The 24,679-nt window shown below is 36.3% G+C and overlaps 1 protein-coding gene across 1 annotated transcript in view; it reads left to right on the top strand.

Moving 5' to 3' along the window:
- Window positions 1–24,469, top strand: part of LOC145999248 (uncharacterized) — a 135,613-nt gene extending 111,144 nt beyond the window's left edge. The window contains exons 4-5 of the mRNA XM_083136184.1: window positions 16,456–16,882; window positions 24,308–24,469. Of these exons, the coding sequence (XP_082992310.1) occupies window positions 16,456–16,882; window positions 24,308–24,469 (589 nt within the window). The remainder of the gene's footprint in view (window positions 1–16,455; window positions 16,883–24,307) is intronic.
- Window positions 24,470–24,679: the final 210 nt, after the last annotated feature.

Genomic DNA, 24,679 nt, shown 5'->3' with positions numbered 1-24,679 from the left:
GCATAACAAGGAACAAACATTGATGAAAGCAGTCTTTGTTTTTAATATTGAATAAATTGAAAATGATTAAAGACATTGTTAATTGTATTTCACCATTTTCTTTGCCAGAAAATTTCACATGACTTTGATCTGTCACTTTTCCCCTATTCCGATCTGAAGAAGTTAAGTTGAATTCAAGACATATTTGATTAGGTTTGTAACATACCTCTGGGATGAAGCAATTTGTCTTCCAGTTACTTCATATGGTTCCATTCAAGTTCACTGATATCTGAAGAAATTATATGGGTGGTTCCATGGTTTTGAATCACACTGAATTTGTGATCAAGTTTGTGTTACTCTGAGTGAATCAGAATAAATATATTATGCATGTTGAGGAATTCTGTAAGTTATAACATGTAATATATTTTAAAAAAATCCGTTCTACAGAAATCAGCATATAATTTTACTGGTTCATCTGAACTGACAGAACCTTAAAATTATATGTTTTGTTTTCTATTTTTTGCACTCTGTATGTAATATCCTGTCTTTTTGTAATAAAATACTATATGTGACTGTCTTATTTTTTTTATTGTGAATACTTCAAAAGATTGGTTTTGAAACACAGTTTTAAGTATTCATCACAATGAAGAAACTTTTAAATCCCAACAGTAAAATTTCCATACATTATGTGCAAATTAGGTTTCACATCAAAGAGAATACTTTTATTTGTTTAATTTTGAACATAGATTTTACCTATGAAGATACTTAATATGTGAGACTTCATAGGATAGGAAATTCAAATGGAAAAAAATATGACCTGCACACAAGAAGAAAGGACAGCATGATACAAAAATTATCAATTTTATCTTCCTAAAGCATTCATGTGTACTTTCTGTAAAGATGATTCAACGAAATGAATGAATACTATACTTGAACCTCAGTTTTATTGAATATCATAATTAGGACAGACTTGATACTATTTCCAATAATCTTATAGTCCACCTCCTCCCTCTTTGATTGTGATGGTACTACACTGTAACAAATATACACGTTCAGAACATTTATACATACTGAAATATATGTTTTCTGCAGCAACTGTGGCTAATTATTCGTGAATTTTATGTAAAAAATTGCAACTTTTGTAAATCCAAATGAATTCATACATTTACGAATGCCCCGAGGTAAGTTTTTCACAGTTTAGCTTTTTTTATCTAGGAAGGAAAGAAAGGAAATATGCATCGAAAATATAACAGCATTCTCTCTCAATGCGTTTACTTTGTTAGTGCCCTTTGCAGAACAATCTATCTGACAGACAGATTATTGCAAGATATCATGAAGTTGATTGTGTAAATTGAGTTTGAAATTCTTATACAATTGACAGTTTTTCATAGAATGATATCTTCCATAACATTTATGGCTTTTGTTTGTACATGTATTTGAAGCCTGAGTATGTGAAATGGCAAGTGTAAACTCTACACCTTAAATTGAATACATTGAATTTTATATATACACCATATCATTTCATTGAAATAAATTAGAATTTTTGGATTCATATGAATCGCACACACCCATTATTTTGTTAATATATGTGTGTGTGTTTGTTAGTGAGTGGTGAAAGTCGGTAATACATAATGTTGAAATAGAGGAAGCATCTGCTTGTACCCTTGAATTTTTTGATAGTTTGCCTTGAAAACTGGGAATAATATTGAATTTTATCATGTTCCTAGAGTAACCACCCTGTATATTGATCTAGTAGAGTTCCTCTTTATCACTTTTGAACCATGAAAGTTTGTTTTACCAATACCGAGTTGCACTGTACCTTTTGGCTTTTTTTTTTTACTCAGATAGATTTAGATTTATTTCGTCCATGAATCACATTTGCATTTTCATGCTGTGATATTGGACATGTCAGTCAAACATTACAATATACTAATACAATGAAATGATACCTTATCCTATTACAGATTTATACTTGGAGGTGTGTACTTGTATCAGTTTTACTGTCTATACATAAAAGTAACACCAGAAAGACATGTTAAAGTTACAATATAAAAATAATATTATGTAATGGATTAAAATATTAAATATTGAGAGATCATATAAAGATAAGACTAATAACATTATAATATGATACTAAATTTGCACTCATGTGATAAGTATAACAGGTACAGCATGTAAGGTTGGATCCAGCACTCTTTTGGATGAATCCATGAACCTCCACTCCATCAACCCACAATGGAGTTGATGGATTAGATGTCCAAAAATTCACTCACTGAGTAAAAACAATGGTACAACAGGTGATTTGTTAATTTCTTTTTGAATTTGGGTACTGGTTCAGTAGTTTTTATATGATCTGATAACTTGTATAGGTGGATGCCTGTGGATTTTGGACCTTTTTCAAATACTGATGTGTTATGCATTGGAACTGCAAGATTGAAGTTATTCCTCATGTTGTAATGATGTACTTCCTTGTTGTATTTGGAGAACTTTGACAGATTGTGACGTTTTTCCTACGCTTTGCATATAAAAAAGTATTACGTAATAATTCCGCGTGGAAAAGCGTCACACTTCCTCATTCTTCGTACGCCTTGCGTCTCGTTTGTCTTTGGTTGATTATACTAGTCCCCGCTAGAGGCTTCCACTGACCTCTCGCTCGGCGCTCGCTTCTCTAGCAGACACAAAAAAACAGCAGTATCAGTTCCGACATCGCAGCGCTTCGCGTAACAACCACCGTGACTTGGGTCACGAGAGGAAGACAGGCAGAGAGTATGGTGCTGGCTTAAGTGTGCAAGTCGTCTCGCGGGCGAGACTTAAACTTTTTCTGATTGTGTTTGCACGCTACGTTACTGCTACTCTCCCTGAAATTCGGCACGTCAACGCGAGACAGAACTACCTTTTTTGGATGGACTTTATACATTTGCAAGGAAGTTGCATTTGATTGGAGTGTGAACTTTAACGACGTCCTGTTAGATTTCGCCAGTTTCCAGCAACGCGGACTTGTATTCAGAGTTATAGCTGAGGGACGAATTTGATGGACGTTTCCAGACGTTACCCCAATGTTCTGATGCCAGAACAAGAAGGAAGACAGAGTCCCGTTTGACTGACCGCCCTTTGCAGTGTCAAATTGGATGTTGGAACATTTTTGGAGGAATTTAATGGAGGTATGTACAGTGTCGATACGTTCTCTTAGTTCTGCGAAGTCCAAGTCGTGAACTGTGTTAGAATCCCGTGTCTTTATCACGATTGAGTCAAAACTTAAATGAGTAAAAGAAGGAAGAACGGGCGACGAAAGTTTAAATTATTCTAAATTGCAACTAGCACACGTTGGCTAATTAGTGTGACATGACTTGTTGAATATATTGTGATACGACAATGAAAATGATGGAACTTGCGACGTTCGCGTAACGTTGAAATTTAGCGAGGCGTACGCGTGACAATTCCCATCCATCATCGCGAATTCTTAAATGTTGAAGTAATTAATATTAGGGTGGCACAATATCAAATTAAAGTAGTGGGAGCATCAAATGTAAAAAAGGGAGAATTGTATAATTTATTGTGACAAAAGGATAACAGACTAAAGTGAGTCATTTGTTAATTAATTGTAAATATTCGATTTGATGTCCAGGTGGATTTTACAATGTGTACAAGGGAAAGGATTTAATTGGGATTGTAATTCATGTTGCTGTTAACGTTTAAATTTGTAATACATATTCCTGATACGTCAAATGACGGGTGGTAGATCGAAAGAAAGATTTGTTAAAGTTACAATTGGAGTGATTTTCTAATGCAATTAAACTGGGTTTGTTCATGATGAAATGTTTCTCTTGTTGTTGATAATTGAGATATTAATTGTTTCTTGTTCGAGATTGAATCTAATAAATAGTTGACTCAAGTCTTTAAAACCTGCATACTGTTCTATACATTTTGTTCGCAAACCTTCCACATAAGAAAGAGAAGTTACGAAGTTGTTATTGGTAAGAAAGGAAGTTGTGAACTTCATTGAGTAGTATTGATCCTGCGGATTTTTGGGAATGGTTAGTGTGTATTTTTTGTATTGCAGGATACTTTAAAGAATGGCCAAACCTGGGTGAAATTTTCCACGATATTTTGTGAATGCCTTTGCCTATTAACTTATTTTGATTGATTTAAAGGTGAGGCCCGAACGGAGGATTATATTTTTCTTTGTTCTTTGGACACAGTCTTATCTTTGGTTCTCTTTTGAGACTGAGGTGGCGGTGATAAATGCCGGCCAATAACCTCAACAACTTGCGACTTGTAACTGTTGGTTGTTGCTTGATTTGAAGCGCGTACATTAATTGATCCCGGACCTGTTTCTTTACGCTTCCCATAAGGCTTTATTGCCCCTTTTTCTAGTACGCGACCAACATGTTACAAGATTCATTTTTACATGCCATAATAAATTAAGTATATAGAGGCAGGGTAGTAGGGTAGTGGTAGAATGCCAAGTTCCCTGAAGATTTCCCTACATGGTTCATTCCATTTCTTTCTCATCATAATTCTCAATATTTTTTTCTGAAGATTAGATACTTTTGTGCTGTTTGCTGCATTTCCCCAGAATATAATGCCATATGTTAGTTGTGATTGGAACAGACTGAAATATATGTTTTTTATTGTGCTCCTTTCTGTAATATCTTTCATGATTCTCATGCCATATATGATTTTGCTTAATTTTCCTGCTAGATAGTTAATATGGGTGTTCCAATTGAGATTTTCTTGTATCCATATGCCCAGAAATTTTGTGGAATTTTCAAATTTAATGTCTTCATTTTCTATGTTTACAGTTGATATGTTGTGGCTTTTATTTCTTGGGTGGTGGAATTTTATTGCTACTGTTCTGTTTTTATTTATTGTTAGTTTGTTGCTGCTGAACCACTCTGAATGTCTGTCTGTTGTGTGTTTGATGTTAGAATTAAGTGTTTGCTCATTTTTGCCAGTCAGCACTATACTTGCGTCATCAGCATATAAAGTTGGCTCTAAGTTTGATGACAAGTCATTTATGTAGATGAAAAATAAATTGGTCCCAGGATCGAGCCTTGGGGGACTCCACGTGTTACTTTACAAGGTTTAGAAAAGCAGGCAGATACAGAAGTGTTTCTTGTATGTAAGATTTCCACAATTTGACTGCGGTTTTGTAAATAAGACTTGAACCATGCCACTGCCCTCTTATAACATAGTGGTTTAGTTTATTTGTGAATTGGTCATGCAATACTGTGTCAAAAGCTTTTGTTAAGTCTAGAAATAGTCCAACGCATTCTTCTCTATTGCTTAAGAGTGTTCTGACATGTTCTATGTATTCAAATATTGCTGTATTTATGGATTTGCCTTTCCAAAAGCCATGTTGTGAATTTGAGATTATGTTGTTCTTTTTTAAAAAGGTTGTCAGTTGTTTGTTCATTGCAGTTTCTATGATTTTAGAGAAGGGGGAGAGTAATGTAGTTACTTATGTTGTGGTTATCCCCCTGTTTGTATATTGGTTTAATTTTTGCCACCTTTAATTCTTCGGGGAAAACTCCTGTGGAGAAGGATAGGTTGACTAGATAGCACAATGGATGGAGGATATGGGTAAGACTTTTCTTCATGATTGGAACAGACTGAAATATATGGTTTTTATTGTGCTCCTTTCTGTAATATCTTTCATGATTGTTATGCCATATATGATTTTGCTTAATTTTCATGCTAGATAGTTAATATAGATGTCCCAATTGAGAGTTTCTTGTATCCATATGTCCAGAAATTTTGTGGAATTTTCAAATTTAATGTCTTCATCTGTTGAAGGTATATCATCCAGACTGGTGGACCATTTACTTTTCATATTTGAAATGATGTTTCCCATTTCCTTTTAAGTGACTGGGTTTAGATACATTGATGTGCTACAGGATTTTACCTTTATTTGTGAATAGATTTGATGTGGTTTCAGTTTGTTTATATCTAATTCAGTGAGGTACTTGTTGAACATGTTTGCCACTGCCTGGGGGTCTTTTATGGTTAACTCATTGTGCTGCAGTGTGATGTTCTCCTGTACTCTGTTGTTTCTGCCTAATTCTTTGTTTACTACATCCCACATAGCTTTGGATTTGTTAGAGTTGTTTGATATTAATTTTCATTGTGCATTTTTTTTTGCTGCTTGAAGCACTTTTCTATATATTGATTTATATTTACTGATATATTCTTCAAAACTTTTAGTTATGGTTGTAGTTTTTGTGGCTTTGTTAAGGAATCTCATTTTTTGGCTTGCTGTTTTTATTCCCGTTGTGATCCACGATTTGTCTTTCTGTTTTTGTTTCTTAACTCGTTGTGTTGTAAAAGCTATATCATAATAATAGGAAAAAGTATTATGGAATTTATCAAATGCCTGGTTTACTGTACTGCACTCATATATATCTTTCCAGTTTTTTTACCAAGTAAGTGTTTGAAGTAGACATAATTATTGTCATTAAAAATTCTTTTCTTTATGTATTCAGTTGTGGCTTCAGTTCCATTTCTTTTGTGAGAGAAAGGAATGGAAATTTTAAAAGATTGTGCAAAGTGATCAGAAAAACATGTGTCATAAACCTCTACTGAACAGTGTGTTTAAAAGTATTTTATCCAGAGCAGTCTTGGAGTTTTTTGTCACTCTGGTCAGTTCTTTTACCATAGCCTCCAAGTTGAAGGTGTTTAAAAGCATGCTGAGTTTATGGTGTACATTCTTTTTCAGAAAATCAATATTTGTCACCTATTAATGCTACCTTTTTATTGGTTTGTTGGAAATGGTTCAGAATGTTTTCTACATTATTGATAAATATAGTTAAATCGCTATCTGGCGTTCTGTGAATGCATGTTATTTTAAAGAGAGGTAGTTCAATTATGCAAGATTCGAAATGTTTTTCAATATTGACATGATCAAATTTTTGCATTCATTTGCCACTAATGTTCTTCTTTATAAATATACATGCTCCCCCTCTCCCCATGTTGCATTTTGAGCAGTTTGAAGCTAGGTAAAAGTCTGGAAAGTTAATGAAGGAAATTTCTCCTGATTTTAGCCAATGTTCTGTGAAGCAGACTATGTCTATGTCTGCTAGTTTATCTGTTAATAGTGATTCTATCTGTAGTTTTTTGTCATGGTTTATACCTTGGATGTTTTGGTGAAAAATTCAGAGACATTGCCATTCCATCTCTCCCTGCCCATACACGGTTTATTTTTACATCTTTGTGTTTAGATTGATTGTTTACCATTGTTGTAGATTGTGTATTAATATCCTTTACAGCTTTAATTTGACTTGCATCTTTATCGTTTACCATAAAAAAATCATTTTTCAGTTTCTCTGGAACATTCCTAATTCTATCTGATGTTCGTAGAAAAATTTTGTTTTGTTTATCTTTAATTTTGCCACTTTTCACTTCCTTACCTGTTTCAATTCTCCCATACTATCCTTTTCGTTATTCTCTATTTCACTACATTTCCCTTCATTCACCACTTCACTACTTTTTTCATCATTCACCACTTCACTAACTTTTCCATCTTTCACCATATCACTACTTTTTCCATCGCTCACCACTTCACTACCTCTTCCTTCGTTCACCTCTTTTCCTTTTCCATCATATATCAATTCATTATGATTTTCACTATTTTTAATATCTTCACCATTTACACACTTCACATTTGAGACTTTTCCTGCCCATTTTAGGGGTATTATTTCTTGCACTTGGTTACTGTTTGCATAGCTCATGTTCGTGATACATTTAGCAAGATGTTGTTTTCCGGTCTTGTTGAAGTGCAATCCATGTCTTGTGTGCAGGTTTCTCTGCAGTGTGTCCAGCTTTAGTAATGATGAGTTTCTGAAACATTTGCACATTTTTCCTATGTCCTTATTTACAGCTCTGATTGCATCATTTACACATGAAGTTCTTTCGAGGTTGTGACATAAGGGAATGTTTGCTACTGTTACTTGGGTATGGGTTAGATGGCTGAGGACATGCTTTAGGGTGTTGGTGATGGTAGTTCCTTCATTCTTTAACACATCGTTGGTTCCACATATCAATATCACATTTTCATTTTGTCCTAAGTCCTTATAGTCTTTAACAATGCTGTTGGTGACCTGTTTTATTCCCCCTCCAGATATCACTATAGCACTGCAGGTGACTCCTGTTACAATGTTATTTACGTATGTGGCAAGATTTCGGCCATGGCTGCCTGCAAAGATAAGTATTATTTTCTTGGGTTTTGGGTGCATTTTGCTGTGTTCACTTTTTGCCAGGCTAATTTCCTCATATGTATGCATTACTGACTCTCTTTGATGTGAGTTGGTAGTATCTTGTTTCGTGATTGCAGTTGTTCAGAGATAAATGTTCTTAATGCTACATGAGCTTTGAAGTGAATCGTTAGTATTAATCAATAGTAATTTCATTCTGCCTATATTGTGAATTGACGATATTGTGAATTGGGAGTCCCATATTAGATGTATACTTTTTTACATGAACTATTTTCTGAATATCACTCCTGTTCTTCAATTCTGTACCCTAAATATAGGTTTTCAAAGGCAAAATGATCTGTTCCTGAAATCAGGCAAATGCAGTGAGTTTCCTTTTCAAAGAAAAGAATTCCTAATGGAATGGGGTGGGAGAGTGAGTCATGTTTCAGTCAGTGCAATAGTGTTCAAGAGTGTTCAGCATGTTTTCACAGTCACTGACTGACAGCCTATCAACCAAGGAGTGTGAGTCCATGGACACTCTAGTTCTTTGGTTGAGACCAAGAACCAAAAGGGAAGACTTGTTCCAACTGATTTCCTTCTGGAAAGTGTAGGTGTAGAACACTCGAGAACTGGCATTCTGTGATTACATATTCATAAACTGATGGTGATCAGTACTTGTCTGTTTGAATCACACTAAAGATTTTGTCGTTTTCTGAATCTGTTGTGTCTTGACTTAAGCAATAAAAACTTATAAAATTGTCGTTTCATAAATGGTTCCCAGTTTATATGTTATCCTTTCTTTTTCTGCTTTTACTGGAGAATTTAACATATGTCACTGTTCAGCATGTTAACACATTCGGGTCTGGCCTGCGGTTTCTGGTTGTTTTTCAAAAAATAAAAAATAAAAATATTTTTAATTTGTTTTTATTTACCACATATTTCTTAAATCTACAAAACTTCCTCTTTTCAATGAACAAAAATTTGTTAAATTTTCTTTTCATTTTCAGACATTTTTTAATATTTTTTCAGCAATGATTTGTGAAGAAGAAAAAAGTACAACATTGTAACAAATGTTAATATAGAGATATTTTAAGTTCGTAATCTGGAAATTTCAATAATTAACTGCCCGACCCTGTGGCCGAGTGGTTAGCACAACGCGCTGCGATGCCAAGGGTCCCGGGTTCGAATCCCGGTCGGGCTTGGTTGTTTGTGAATGTCCATTCATCAATTTCATCATTTCATCACTCATCCCCATCTTCGCAAATTAGCCAAGAGGCACAAAACGCGAAGTAAAATAAACGAAATCAATCAATCAATCAATAATTAACTACATAAACTATCAATACATCTTTTGAATCTTGCATAAGAATACTGTGTGCAGGTCAGGACCAGACGATGTATCAGTTGGTTCTGCATCATCTGTAAAAATTAAACAAATAAATGAATAAACTAAATAATAAAATAAATTTTCATTTGACATACACTATACAAAATAATAAATGGAAAGACTAAAAATACATCAGTGCATGTAGGAGAATCAAGCAAAATGGCAAATGAATAGACCCAAAAAAATTACCTCTTCTCACTTCATTCATAAAATACTAGAGTTTGCAACACTGTTTATATTGTCGACAATAATTATTACGAATATAACCTACCTTCCAAATCTTCAAATTCATCTGCATCATCAAAATCGTCGCTAACTTCAAATTCTGAGGCGGAATACTCTATGCAGTCTGGATCTAATTACGCCATTCTAAACAATGCACAGTACATCAACGCGACAACAAACAGTCGCAGGTGCGAGATAAAAATAGCACACGAGTCACCTAGCGGTCGGAATTTCAACAGAGGGGCTTGAATGAACACGCGCATGCGACGAAGTACGAGCATAGCCTGTCGTTCAACCAGCAAAGCGATTGCATACCGCAGGACGGGCTATGCCCGTCGTTCGTCCACATTGACTTTTAGTGCACTGCGGGCTATGCCCGTCGTGAGACCCCAATGTGTTAAGAACAATTTTTACAGAACACAGAGGCAATAAACCCCACCAAGCGACTTCTTTACTTCAAAGTTGAGTATCCCCACACCAAAAGGTGGCAAGATTCCAAAGGTTTTTAGTTTCAGCATTCACGTTCAGTAATAAGTCTCGAGTCTGGCCTGTCCAATTTTGACTATCAGAGCTAAAGCTCTATGTTCTCGCACCTAAACTGGGCTATAAATCTAGGTTCATCCTTTGCAACATCCTCCCCACGTGCTGCTCACTATACTAACAACACAGCGCAGAAGTGTTGCGTTCAACACACTAAACCTTGCAATTAGGTGGACGGCGAAAAGTCTACCCATATGCGCTAACTTTTTGTCAACCGTAGAACATGGTCTGAGAATTATCTCAGTGCTTGCTGGGTGTAAGGAAAGACTATACCAGCTTAATATATATATATTTATTATAATCTCAACACAAGGGTGTCCGTTAGCACACTTACACACGTGTCTTTACCTGAAACCCTTACCACGCACGTGCATTTACTTGTAGCACACACGTGCTTTTACCTGTACCACCTTTGGTCTTAAGAGATAAGGGGGCCAGGGAACATCCAATTTATTCCTCGCTGTGAGGCGCCAGGGGGAGTATGGGGACCTAATTTTATTTAGGGCCTTGGTCGCCACTGACGTCACGGGTTCCCTTGTAAAAGAGAGTAGGTTGTGCGTAGTACCCCAACCACAGCCGGGAATTGGCCGAAACCAATCGGTACTCCCGAATAACGGGCGCAGGGTAAAATGATTAAAGGATGCCGCAACACCCCCCGGCTTTAGCTGGGAATTGGCAAGCCAACCGGTGTCTCCTATGAAGGGAAGGCAGGTTAGAAAGGAAGGTCCGGGTGCTCCCAGACAAGCCGGGCAGGTAGAACCTGGGCACCTATCAGCCTAAGCAAGCGGACCAGGTAGGTAGGTTGCTGTTAGGCTCTTCTTCTTCTTTCTCCGTCCTTCCTTCTGGAATGGCTTCTAGTCTTCAGGCTGGGAGGCCAGTTAACCCTGGATGTTTGCCTGTTGACATCAGGGAGCCAACTGAGCTCCGTGCCTGGCTGCGCTGGCTTTATACTTGCGGGGGCGGCGCATTGGTGGTGAAAATTTTAACTACAAGTACGTGTTGCTAACTCATTTTTTTACATATATCAAACTTCGTACTGAGAAACATCCAAGAAGTGACATCAAGAAAACACTAGTGGGAAGATCACTAGATGCACGTGTCAATATAAACTAAAACTGTGTGCATTCTGACAATACAATTAATAATGAGCCTCGCAGGACTCTGCAACGAATTGAACAGAGTAAATGACAATAAATGATAACATTTACCGAATACAGCGACCACGCAGGGTTGAAGCTAACAAACATAGAGGTGGATCCGTTAACGTTTACTGAATAGAGTGGCCACGCAGGGTCGAAGCTAATAAACATAGAGGTGGATCCGTTAACACATTTAAACTAAAAGTGTACGCCTCGCAGGGGCTTTTAGCATGCATTCTTTATCCAAACCTTTTTAACAAAATATAATATTGCGACCTCACAGGGTCGTTAAATGTGGCGACCACTCAGGGTCGTTACACCTTTCATCAAATACAGCACCCTTTTCATTTTTATGAAGTTTTATAAAATTTATTTGTATCAAATTAATAGAAGCATTTAATTTTATCCTGTCACTATTTTTGCTTTGGTACTGCACCAGTATTAAACAGATTTGTATATTAGCAGTAAACAGAAGGCTACACTTTAAAAGTAGCTTCTCTACAGCTACAGCTAATTTTCAAGAAATGTAGCTTTGTTGCAGCTACATCTACATTTACCAAAGGACACTTTGTTCTGTGTGATAATGGCAACTTTACTATTTCTGCTTAAGAACTAAACCAACCATATGGATATTCAAAATAATCGCTTAACACTTGTACTTACTAGAAAGTAGGTTCCGTTATTATTAACATGAGACTCAATGGCAACAGACACCAAATAGAAATATTAATGTACATTGATAATATCTTCAAAAATTATTTAATTTGGGCCTTTTTGTACAATAAAAGTGCAGTTTTTTTTTTTCTCAACCTATGGTGCAACAACCCATAAGGTTCAAGGGCTACCTAATGACTGGCTGCCTCACTCCCATATGGCTCAGCAGAGGTGGGCGATCAACCAACCAGTTATGGAATGTTGTGTGGTCAGCACAACAAACCCCCAGTTGTTCTTGTAGGTCTCCATGACTGTGTTATGCTACCCATTCATAGCTCTCACGATGGTGGGTGGCCATGGTCCCATGCAGTGGCCGAAATCTCATGAAAAAAGTTTTTACAATTACCCCCTTTTTAAAACTAACCCCAGGAAACTTGAACCACTGTGCTTCCCATACCCTGAGCCCAAAGCCTAATGTCTTAGACCACACTGTCACAGTGCGGGACAAATGCATTTACTAGTAGGTAATAACAAAAGAGTATCCTGAAGTTTATGGAGATGGCCATTTTTAAGGATGACCAGAAAAACATGTGATACTTATGGATTGATAATCATTTCACTATACTGAGAACTTTTTTGTTAAAAAACTATGTCACACTAATATTTTAAATATCGGAATTCTTTATCCAGAATTTTGAACTCTGGGAGGTAGGGATTGAAATAAGGGAGCACGTACAGTCATGTTGAGAAGTCAGAAAACCTGAAATATGTGAAACTTCATTTTCCAATTGTCAAGTTTTTAAAAATAATTTTTCCCTTTTACAGTTACTTTTCTAATTTTACCTGTAAATATGTGGATTAAGTCATAAGTTATGGCAACTATTTATTTTCTCGCAAATAGGGACAACGTAAAAAATGTAAGATATGCATTTCAAAGTGAATAGAATGTACTTTCAAAAGAAGCCACCAGATGGTGTATGTGAACAACGATGGGGTAATAAGCATGCACACAAGTTCAGTTCTGAAAAACTAAATATGCTGACCAAGGCAGTAATTTATTTTATTAAAAACATAAACTAAACGTAAATAGTCTGGAGGGAGTTATTTTTGTGTATATATAATGCCCTGTTTTTGTATCTTGTTACTTTTGTACTTGATACAGAGTCTGAAGAAGACCTTGCTAGAAGGTTGAAACGTTACGTTTAGTTTATGTTTTTAATAAAATAAATTACTGCCTTGGTCAGCATATTTAGTTTTTCATAATCATGGAAACAAGGCTTAATGGTGTTATAAGTTCAGTTCGTGAGTGACAGCTTTCGAAAATGGAGGTCATGAAGCAGGAGTAACATTCGTGCATTAAAATAGTAGTTCTCCATGACAGAAATGCATGGGAATGCCATAGAGATCTACGGGAAGCACTGGGTGTGCATGTTGTGCCGTATCAAACAGTAGAGAGGTGGGTGGAGGCCTTCATATGGGGTAGAGTGTTAACTGCGTAAATAAAACACTGTTGTCCAATGTCGTGTGTTCTGCCTCTTCCCTATGAGAGTCTCCTGCATCCAGATGTTATCTGGTGGGGTCTTTCAAAAGTACATTCCATGCACTTTCAAATGCATATCTTAGATTTTCGTGTTGTCTCCTGTTCATGAGGGGAAAAAAATAGGTGCCATGACTTAACCCACGTATGTAGAGAATATTTATAGAAGCAATTTGTAATTTCTATGGCATTCATCTTTACAAGGAATTACAATCTTGAGAGCATTGTAAGGAAAGAGAAGTGTGCCTAATTATTTTTTTTAAGTGGAGATAGTGTAGCTGAAAACGTCAGGCTAATATAGCACCTTAATTATTTTCTGAATTATTTGAGGCATTTCTGACTACTGTGAATGAATTACTCTTCCAAATGTTCAACCCCCAGACTGGTTTCCAACCTGCAAGAGACTTATGAGTGTGACGTCATGTAAGACCAGGAGTCGACCTTGAGCACTGAGAGTGAAGGTGAGGCCTAAATCAGAGGCTGAAGCCATGGAGGCTGGCCTTGAGCTTTGACACTGTGCAGTGGCAGCCTTTATTCAAATGGGCGTCTCAGGTCACATGTAGATATGGTTGAAGTAACTCTTGTTTACCCTGCAACAGAAATAAGAAAAAAAAAAGAAGAATGAGGGAATGTAAATGTGGGAGGGAATGACAACATATTGTCACACTATTGATATGCACCAAGCTTATGGCCACCCTGATAAAAATTACAGCAAAAATATGAATATTTTTTGACTAAATGGTGAAAGATATTATGTATTCATCCTTGAAGGAATAATATACATGAAATTAGGCACGCACAGGAGATGTACTGCGCAGAACTTTAAGTGAAAAATGCAGGCTCGACTGGATTCCACACATGGGAACAGCGGAAGCGAAAAATCAGGCTGGCTCAAAAGCTCCATGGTATAGCAATGGCATAGAATGCCAGAGACCTGGGTTCGAGTCCTGGTCGAGCCTGCATTTTTCGCTGAACATTCTACATAATAATATACATGTACAGGGTGGGTCAAAAGTCGCAATACACCTAAATAAAAGAAGCCACTGTGGGGATAGGTGTCAGTGAGTGTTGGATATACGTGTTGGGGGTGGGGGAAAACTTTATGATGATGTTGATCTTGACGGCCGCCATCTTGAAGTCCGCTATCTCTTATTCAACTTCATTTTTTTAAATGGGAAGGAGGTCGTATGACACATAATTTTAGGCTAGAATTTTGTCAGGAATTAAATGGTGTTGTCCATTTTGACGTATCTTTATTCGTGTAGGAGTTACAAAGGTTTCTTTTTTCAAGTTTTGATAAGTGGCACACTTTACATGATGTGTTCGATGTGGCCTCCTTCATGCTGGACAGTCATTTCCATTCTCTTCTGCCACTCCGTATGCACACGTAACAGGACATCTGGTGTAATAGCCGCACATGCATCAATGATCCACTGTTCCAGGTGGCGAAGATCATTGATTTTGACCGCATACACCATGGCTTTGAGGTGGCACCATAGGTAAAAGTCCAGGGGATTGAGATCGGGGGATCTTGCAGGCCACTCCACTGGACCTCGACGGCCAATCCAGCGCTGTGGAAACTGTTCGTTGAGTAATCCACGTACCTGCAGACCGTAGTGAGGTGGTGCCCCGTCGTGCTGAAACCATAAGGGGAAGTCACCATCCTCCGTCGCTACGGATGGGAACACCAGCTCCTCCAACATCTCTTTGTAGCTGTCGGCATTCAAATTGTTGTGGATGAACACAGGACCAATGACCCGTGTTCCCCAGATCCCGCACCACACCATGACTTTGGTATGTCCAACCATCTTGGATGGATCAGTCCAATGTGGGTTACTGTCTGACCAATAACGCAGGTTCTGCTTGTTAACCTCCCCGTTAACGTAAAAGTTAGCTTCGTCCGTAAAGAGCACATTCTGGGCGAACTGTGGGTTATCTGCAAGCTGTGATGTTGCCCATTCCGCAAACTGAAGCCGGCGATCAGGATCGTCTTCAGAAAGGTGGTGTAATAACTACAGCTTGAATGGATGAAAATGATGTGTCTTCAAGATCCGGCGTATGGAGCATCTGCCAACACCAGTCACATGAGACATGCTACGCACACTCCTTGTGGGACTGAGGGCGAAGCTACCTAACACGGCGATGGTTGTCGCCTCATCTGTTGATGAACGTGGCCTCCCAGACCGTGGCGTATCTTTCACACTCCCTGTGGCAGTAAACTGGGACAGCAGTGATGCAACTGTGGCGTGGGAAATTGGATGTCGGTCTGGATGGCGAGCGTTGAAATCGGCTGCAATGGTGCGAGAACTTCTTTCCCCTGATATTAGGATGATCTCAACCCGTTGAGCGTCGCTTAGTTTCATGTTGTCCTGTCAACCTGCAACGAAGAGAAAACCTTTGTAACTCCTACACGAATAAAGATACGTCAAAATGGACAACACCATTTAATTCCTGACAAAATTCTAGCCTAAAATTATGTGTTACACGACCCCCTTCCCATTTAAAAAAATGAAGTTGAATCCAAGATGGCGGACTTCAAGATAGCGGCCGTCAAGATCAACCTCATCATAAAGTTTTCCCCCACCCCCAACACGCATATCCAACACTCACTGACACCAATCCCACAGTGGCTTCTTTTATTTAGGTGTATTGCGACTTTTGACCCACCCTGTATTTACCTTTTCATGAGTACGTCACCATCAACAGTTTATTCTAGTCTCCTTTCTTTTCTATGATTTGCAAATGTCAGTCATTCTCATTATTTACTCTTAAAGTGAAACTACATTTCTATCATATTTTTTTCAGCTACCTGATCAAGAACTATGTGAAAGAACAGGTACGAGATGTCCCAAGATCAGTTCCACATTTGCCAGTGTCTGCAGGAAACTTAAGAGAACAAGAGAAGCCAAAAGAAATTACAGAATGTATTAGTAGAGAGGAAAAATTAAAGGTTGAACCTGCACCACAAACACTTGCAAGGAAGACGCATGTTGATGGTTTCAAGCCTAATAACAGCAGAAAGCAATGTATAGCCCCCATTTCCAAAAACACTTTCTCTGACAAATTAGACTTGATAACCCATGAACCACATATGCTTTTTAATTATTCAGATCCGATGAAAACTCTTGTCCATGAAGCTGAGCATAATACCCTAATGAGTGTTTCCACAACACAGAAACCTCTGAAATGTTCATTCTGCAACAAGGATTTTGCCTGCAAAGGAGATCTTAATGTACATATGAATGTTCACTCAAAAAAGAAGCCTATCAATTGTTCAATTTGCAACAAAGGTTTTGCCCATAAAGAGCATCTTAGTGCACATGTGAGGGGTCACACTGAAGAGAAGTTGTTTAATTGTTCAATTTGCAACAAAGATTTTTCCCGTAAATTTAATCTTAATGCGCATGTGAGGGTTCACACTAGAGAGAAGCCTTTCAATTGTTCAATTTGCAATAAATATTTTGCCCGTAAGGGAGATCTTAGTATACATATGAATGTTCACTTAAACGAGAAGTCCTTCAATTGTTCAATTTGCAAGAAAGATTTTGCCCGTAGAGATACTCTTAATCAGCATGTGAGGGTTCACACTGGAGAGAAGCCATTCAATTGTTCAATTTGCAACAAAGATTTTGCATATAAGTGTCATCTTAATGAGCATATGAGGGGTCACACTGGAGAGAAGCCTTTCAATTGTTCAATTTGCAACAAAGGTTTTACCCGTAAAATTACTCTTAATGAACATGTGAGAGATCACACTGGAGAGAAGCCTTTCAGTTGTTCAATTTGCAACAAAGTTTTTGCCCGTAAGGTTAATCTTAATCTGCATGTAATAGGTCACACTGGAGAGAAGCCTTTCAATTGTTCAATTTGCAACAAAGGTTTTACCCGTAAAGTTAAACTTAATGAACATGTGAGAGATCACACTGGAGAGAAGCCTTTCAATTGTTCAATTTGCAACAAAGTTTTTGCCCGTAAGGTTAATCTTAATCTGCATGTAATAGGTCATACTGGAGAGAAGCCTTTCAATTGTTCAATTTGCAACAAAGGTTTTACCCGTAAAGTTAATCTTAGGTCACATGTGAGGGGTCATAGTGTAGAGAAACCTTTCAATTGTTAAACTTGAAATAAATATTTTGCCCATCAAGGAGATTTTAGTATACATGTGAATGTTCACTGAAATGAGAAGTCTTTCAATTGTTCAATTTGCAACAAAGATTTTGCCCGTAAAGATCATCTTATTATACATATGACTGTTCACACTAAAGGGAAGCCTTTTAATTATACAATTTGCAGGAAAGATTGTGCCCGTAAAGTTCGTCTTAATGTGCATGTGTGTGTTCACACTGAAGAGAAGCCTTTCAATTGTTAAACTTGCAATAAATATTTTTCCCAAAAAGGAGATCTTAATGTAAATATTTTTCCCAAAAAGGAGATCTTATGTTCATATGAATGTTCACCCAAAAGAGAATCCTTTCAATTATTCAATTTACAACAAAGATTTTGCCCGCAAGTTTGATCATAATTAGCATGTTGGGGTTCACACTAAAGAGAATCCTTTCCAATTTTTCAATTTGCAATAAATATTTTGCATGTGGAGTAGATCTTAGTGTATACATATGAATGTTCACGAAAAGAGTAGCATTTTAATTGTTCAATTTCCAACAAAGGTTTTGCTTCTGAGGGTCGACTTAATGTGCATGTGAGAACTCACAGTACATAGAAGCTTTTCCATTGTTGAATTTGCTAAGATGTTTTGAAGCTTAACAGTCCAGAGTAATATTTAAATGTATAACAAAGGTTTTCGGAGTGAAAGACATTTTAATTCGGATATGTGCATTCATGCTAAAGAGAAACCTTTCAATTATTCAATTTGTCACAGTTGTTTTAGCTGGAAAGATAAGTTTAATAAACATATGAGGATGTTTATTCTCAAAGAGAAACTGAATTAGTGACAAGATTTTCCTGTAAAGATAACTTCAGAGTACATATGGGGACACGCACATCAAACAGTAATCTATTAACCATTTAATTTGAATCAAATATTTTGTCTGGAAACATAAAGTTATTATGCATATGAGGAGATTACACACCACACAGAAGTCATTAAGGAAGTACTGCATGTTGAAAGTATTGATTTGTGTTGAATGTTTAGAAATCATACTGTCAGTGTTTCTAAATGTATTTCTAAATAGAAATCTCTTGACTCTGTGGACATCTCACATGCTTTAGGATCTTGACATCTGCATTATCAGAATCAATTGTCTGCACATCAGGAGGAATGTGTCTATATCCCGCAGGGATCTCAATCATGCTTTCGAACATGCCACCAGCAGTTGAAAGATAATACTGATGTTTGAATTTTAACAGACAAACCATTTCTTATGCCTATTCCTTATCCAAGATACAATACAGAGAAGGAAGCAGTAATAGCAGGCTCTTTCACTTGTACATTGTGAGCATTATGGATAGGGATTTTATTGGCCTGAGCTGTGCACATTGTCACCTATGTACACATGATCATATTTCAGCAGATTACATAATACACCATGTTAAAATGATATTTAAAATCCACTGATGTAACTCATAAAAGATGTTTCTCTCACTTAGAAAAATGAATCTTGTAACATTTAACGTGAACTTAAAATTGATTAATTTAATTTTCATCTTTTGACTGTTTCCCAGATGTGCCTCTAAATATCAACAATATCAGCATTCTTGCAGAACTGATTTCACAAGCAATGCCAGAACCATGGTGCTTCATAGTGACCACCACACAAACTTCCCCTTCGCATCAATTTGTGGATGTGTAGTGGCATGCCCAGGATTTTTGAAAGGGAGGGGTTATGTATACTTCCTTATTGTAGCTTTCATTTTGTCATATTTTCCTACCTTTAACATTCTTGTTTTAGACATACTGGGCCAAAGGGGGTGTTATAACCCCCCCCCTCCTCTTGGCCATGCCACTGTGTACGAGTTTCACCACTGTGCTATCAACAATTGGCCGGATACCTCTTAGTGTGTCTGCAGATGAAGAGATCTGCAACTTTCCTTGCACTCTGTCAATGTGCTCTTTGATCAATGGCATCTTGGTTCACTGCTTAACAAGGAACAAACATTGATGATTAGCATGCACATAACAATGGCAGGCTTTATCCTTAACATTGAGTAAATTGAAAATTATTAAATACATTATGACTATAAAATTGATGTATTGTCAAATTAATATTTGAAATATTTAGGCTAAGTTCAGAGTTCCACATTTGTGCATTAGTTATAATAATTTTGGTCTTATGATTACTCAAAATTTATTCATATAATGTAATTAAGTGTCTGAAATTACTATTTAAACTAATTTGATTAAATATGATATTTAAAAAAGCCAATTTGTATATTATAATAAAGTTATCAAATTGTGCAATACTTTGAATTCATATTCATAACGGTTATTTTTGACTGATAGTATGAAAAACAAATATCTTGAATCATATGTGTTCTTTCAGACAAGCAAAATAAGATACATTCAAATTTATAATTAATTTTATTAAAATTGTGTACATAAGCATTGGCATCAAGGTTTATACAAAGGTCAACTCTTTAAAATTGTTCAATGTATAATATGATGTCATTCTTGGTATTTTGTATCAACATTAAAGAAAGCTAATTGTAATCATTAAAAAGGTAATTGTAATCATTAGATAAGTATATTGTGATATACATTGCAAAATAGCTTTAACAGAGGAAATATGTACATTTACTTCACAAAGATTCAAGCTGTTAACTCTTTCGCTGCGGTCGTCGCTTTTATGCACAGCACGCCAGGTGCCTTGCTCCGCGGAAGTCGCATTATTGCGAGTTCATACTTCCACTCGCTGCGGGTGTCGCATTTCTGAAGTACGTCGCTTTTAGTAGCCTTCTGACATCTGTTGATAGTATTTTGAACTATTTGAACTTGTAGTTTTGATTTTATCTGTATGGTGTCGCTAATTACGCCTCCATTTAGAATTCTTTGACATACGAGCGTTGAGTGCTCTGACATGTCAGTTTCAAATGCATGTTCGAATGTAAACAACATGGCTTCCTCAAGTTGTCAACACTTGTCTGATAATGATGTTACTCAACTGCTATTTACCGACTCAGAATCAGAAGGCGAATTAAGTTGTGACGATAATAGCGACAGTTTTTATGAGACTTCAAGTGGTGACAGTGATTGTGTAGTGTCTGCTGAAGAATTTGTACCGCCGCCCGTAACATCCTGGAGCAAAGTGCAAAACAGCATTGATCTAGTTGCGGGAATTTCAAAATATCATACGACCAGGGACTACAGAATGGTTTGCCAGTGCAAGGAATGACTTTTGCAAGTTATTTATAACATATTTTGCAATGTAATTTTGTAAAATTATTCTTTCTAAAAAAATGTGTTTTTTTTTCAAAATATCATACCACCAGACACTACAGAATGGTTTTCCAGTGCAAGAAACGACTTTTGTTAGTTATCTATAACATATTTTGCAATTTAATTATGTAAAATTATTGTTTCTAAAAAAAATGTTTGTAAAATTATTGTTTCTAAAAAAATGTTGTTGTTTTTTTCAAAATTTCAAAATTTCAAAATTTTTCAAAATATCATACCACCAGGGACTACAGAATGGTTTTCCAGTGCAAGGAATGACTTTTGTAAGTTTTCTCTCATATATAATGCAATGTAATTGTGAAAACTATTTTTTTATAAAAAAATATATTTTCAAATTTAATTACGCAGCCAAGGGATATTGTGTGCCAGAGAATTCCGCAGCGAAAGAGTTAAGCACTTATTGACAAAAATATAAAACAAAAACAATTGAAGATATTATATGCTAAAAAATCTTTCTTGAACTAGTTGCTCTGATACTGGTGGTCTGTGACTTTTGATGGCTGATGATGGAAAAAAGATAAGTACAAATGTGGCAATATGTGATGGAATTATATTGGTACAATTATTGTTGCTTTTAAAACATTAGACTTTGCAATTTAATGATAAATTGAATGTTTAAGCTATATAGAAGCCGTTTCTGAATCTTGAAGAACTTTGATTATGGTATAATCTTTCAAAAAAGTGGAAAGTTGTGGAATAGCACTCATATGTATAAAATATGCCATATCGAATTTGAAGCAATTAATTGGTATCTGCTTTCATCTCCATTAACAAGCAAGCTTACTAATGCTACAACACCTCAAATGAATGCTTTGAGGAAAGTTACATAAAGTGACACCCATCACTGCTGGGTTCAAGACCTGGGATATTTCTTCATATCATAGTATTCGAAAGGACAGATATTTCCAGGGGGGGTCTCTTTTTCGTTCATTTATATACTATTTGTTCGTATATTGAAGTGATGTGACATTGTGATTATAAATATACACTTTACTAAAAATGATGAAAATGTACATTGTATCATTAAGAGCAAAAATAAGGAAAGCATTTAATGCTTATTTATAAAAAGTAAGGGCCCATATTGTGAAATATTTATGCAGATCTACTTGCGAAAATAGAATTTAACGCACAATATATTGTTTGTTTGGTTGAGTTGGTGTTTTAAGACTACTTATGCACAGTAAGGCTAATCGGGACTGGACATACAGTTTAAAGTAGGGTCCAAACCACTATGTGCCTCCACCAGGTATCGAACCCGGGACCCCTTGATTACAGGGCGACTATGCTACCACTGCGCCACCGGGGAGGCCCCTAACACACAATATATAATAAACTTCTTACCTTTAACTTCTCTTCTTCTGGGTAAATTTCAATGTCACACTTTCATAAAACGTTTCTTTGAACCATCTTTCATTTTCAGAAGAACACTTTTCTTGATATATAGAACAGTTGTGTTGTCAATAGATCCTTAATTATGTCACTCATTTTAGATCACTAAACAACACAGCACAAAAATATAATTCACGTATGAACTGACCACAATACATGCACTCACTCACCACAATACATGCACGACCGACCCAGCTTTAAGAAAAAAAATGCGCACTAAAGAAACGAACTTCCTTCAACATTCCCGGATGCGAACTACCCTACTTGCCAGATGCTGAGTTTTGAAAACTGAAGACCAGGATTGTAGAAAACCTGGATGAAGAAAGAGACATATTGAGTATACTCAGATTTAGAACTGATGCATGCTAAAATATATGAAAGAGATATATGCTACCTCAAGAGGTTATAATAAAGAAATATTTTCTTTATTTCAATTACATTTATATGTGATAATGGTCTTTATAACCTATGCATAATTTGATGATGTATTTTTTTTAACAATATATTTTGCATAAAATTACTTATAATTGTTTCAGTATAAATATAAATGTTGTTCCTTAGTTAAATATAAGTTGGTATTTCCTTTTCATCATAGAACCGTAGCTTCCTACTGTGCTAACACTTAGTTTGAATTCTGACAGGTATATATGAATAATGCAGTACCAGTCAGGACTTCAGATTTAGCCGAGGGCATTTACAAAGTTGATTAGTGAGATGGATTAACTGAACTGGTTGACTCCACTGTGTTGTACTTATTTCACTTTCAATACTAGGTCTCGATATTGAGTATCACTGTCTGCATCTTGCATCTTTTCATGTTATTTTTGTGTAATAACATTGTTAAATGGATTTCACCATTTGCCAGGAAATTTTACAAGATTTTGATGTATCACTTTTCCCCTATTCCCATCTTAAGAAGTGAAGTTGAATTCAAGATATTGGATTAGGTTTTTAACATACCTCTGGGATGAAACATTGGTCTTCCAGTTACTTCATATGGTTCCATTCATGTACATTGATATCTGAAGAAATTATATGGGTGATTCCACACTTTTGAATGGCACTGAATTTGTGATCAAGTTTGGGTTTGTTTTAGAGTTACTCTGAGTGAATCAGAATGAATATATTGTTTTATGCATGTTGAAGTATTGTGTAAGTTATAACGAGTAATACATTTAAAAAATTTCCATTCTAGAGAAATCACCACATAATTTCTCTGGTTCATATGCATTGGCAGAACCTTAAAATTATATGTTGTGTTTTCTATTTTTGCACTCTATATGTAATATCCTGTCTTTTTTTATAATAAAACACTATTTACGACTGTGTTATTTATTTTATTGTGAATACTTCAAAAGATTGGTGTTATAAGCAATACTAAAAATAAGTAAGTAAGTATGAAGTTTTGAAATCAATGTTTCAGGGTACAACTGCCCCCTTCATCAGGTTTGCATTTTCTCTAGGCACTAATCACAATGCCGTGTTACTAAGTGTTAATAAAGGATTAACACTTGAACAATGCCTGACAACATTCCTGTCTAAAAACAACCAGTTAAAAAATCAAGTTTTAAAAAAGACACCCATTCTCCCTGAGACCACTTAGAATCAGGTACTTATAAAATTGATAAAACATTTTTAGTTGCTAAGCCAGCACTGGCAATCAACTCCAGATTGAGAAGTGGTGAAAATTATTTCTCCTCCTTCGCTGTCCCACCTTCTCCTCCATTACATTACCATTCCAACACGAACTCTCTATCCACACCGGCCGCTCGGACAACTTCAATTGCATGTAACTTTGAGGATAAAGCAGTTAATACTGATACATTGATTGATAGTAAAAATGCCAATCCTTTACAGAAGCTTAAAAAAATACGAGATGTTGGCGTTAATACAGGATCCGATTCTTCAGATTTTCCAGATTCCGTATTAGATGGTGTTACTTGTTCTGACAGCCAGTCATTCCGCAATACTCAGCATGCAAGTAGGAAGCGTAGAGAAAAGCGAAAGAAACCATCATGACATTGGTAGTAATAACATAAAAACAGGTATTGAAATCCACGCTGATAATAAAGAGACTAAAATAGAGTCTTCTTCACTTGTTAAGGAATCTAAGGGTCATCCATTTATAAAACCACAAGACATAAAATTTTTTCCACGCTTTGACAGGTAACAACTGATGTTGCTCCTTCAGAATTTTTAGATAGGGTTGAAGGAAACTTTGAGACATAT

The sequence above is a fragment of the Lepisma saccharinum genome, chromosome 15, assembly GCF_977018435.1.
Source record: "Lepisma saccharinum chromosome 15, izLepSacc3.1, whole genome shotgun sequence".
NCBI lineage: Eukaryota > Metazoa > Arthropoda > Insecta > Zygentoma > Lepismatidae > Lepisma > Lepisma saccharinum.
The sequence above is the reverse complement of the archived record's forward strand: the minus strand, read 5'-3'. Positions and strand labels throughout refer to the sequence as shown.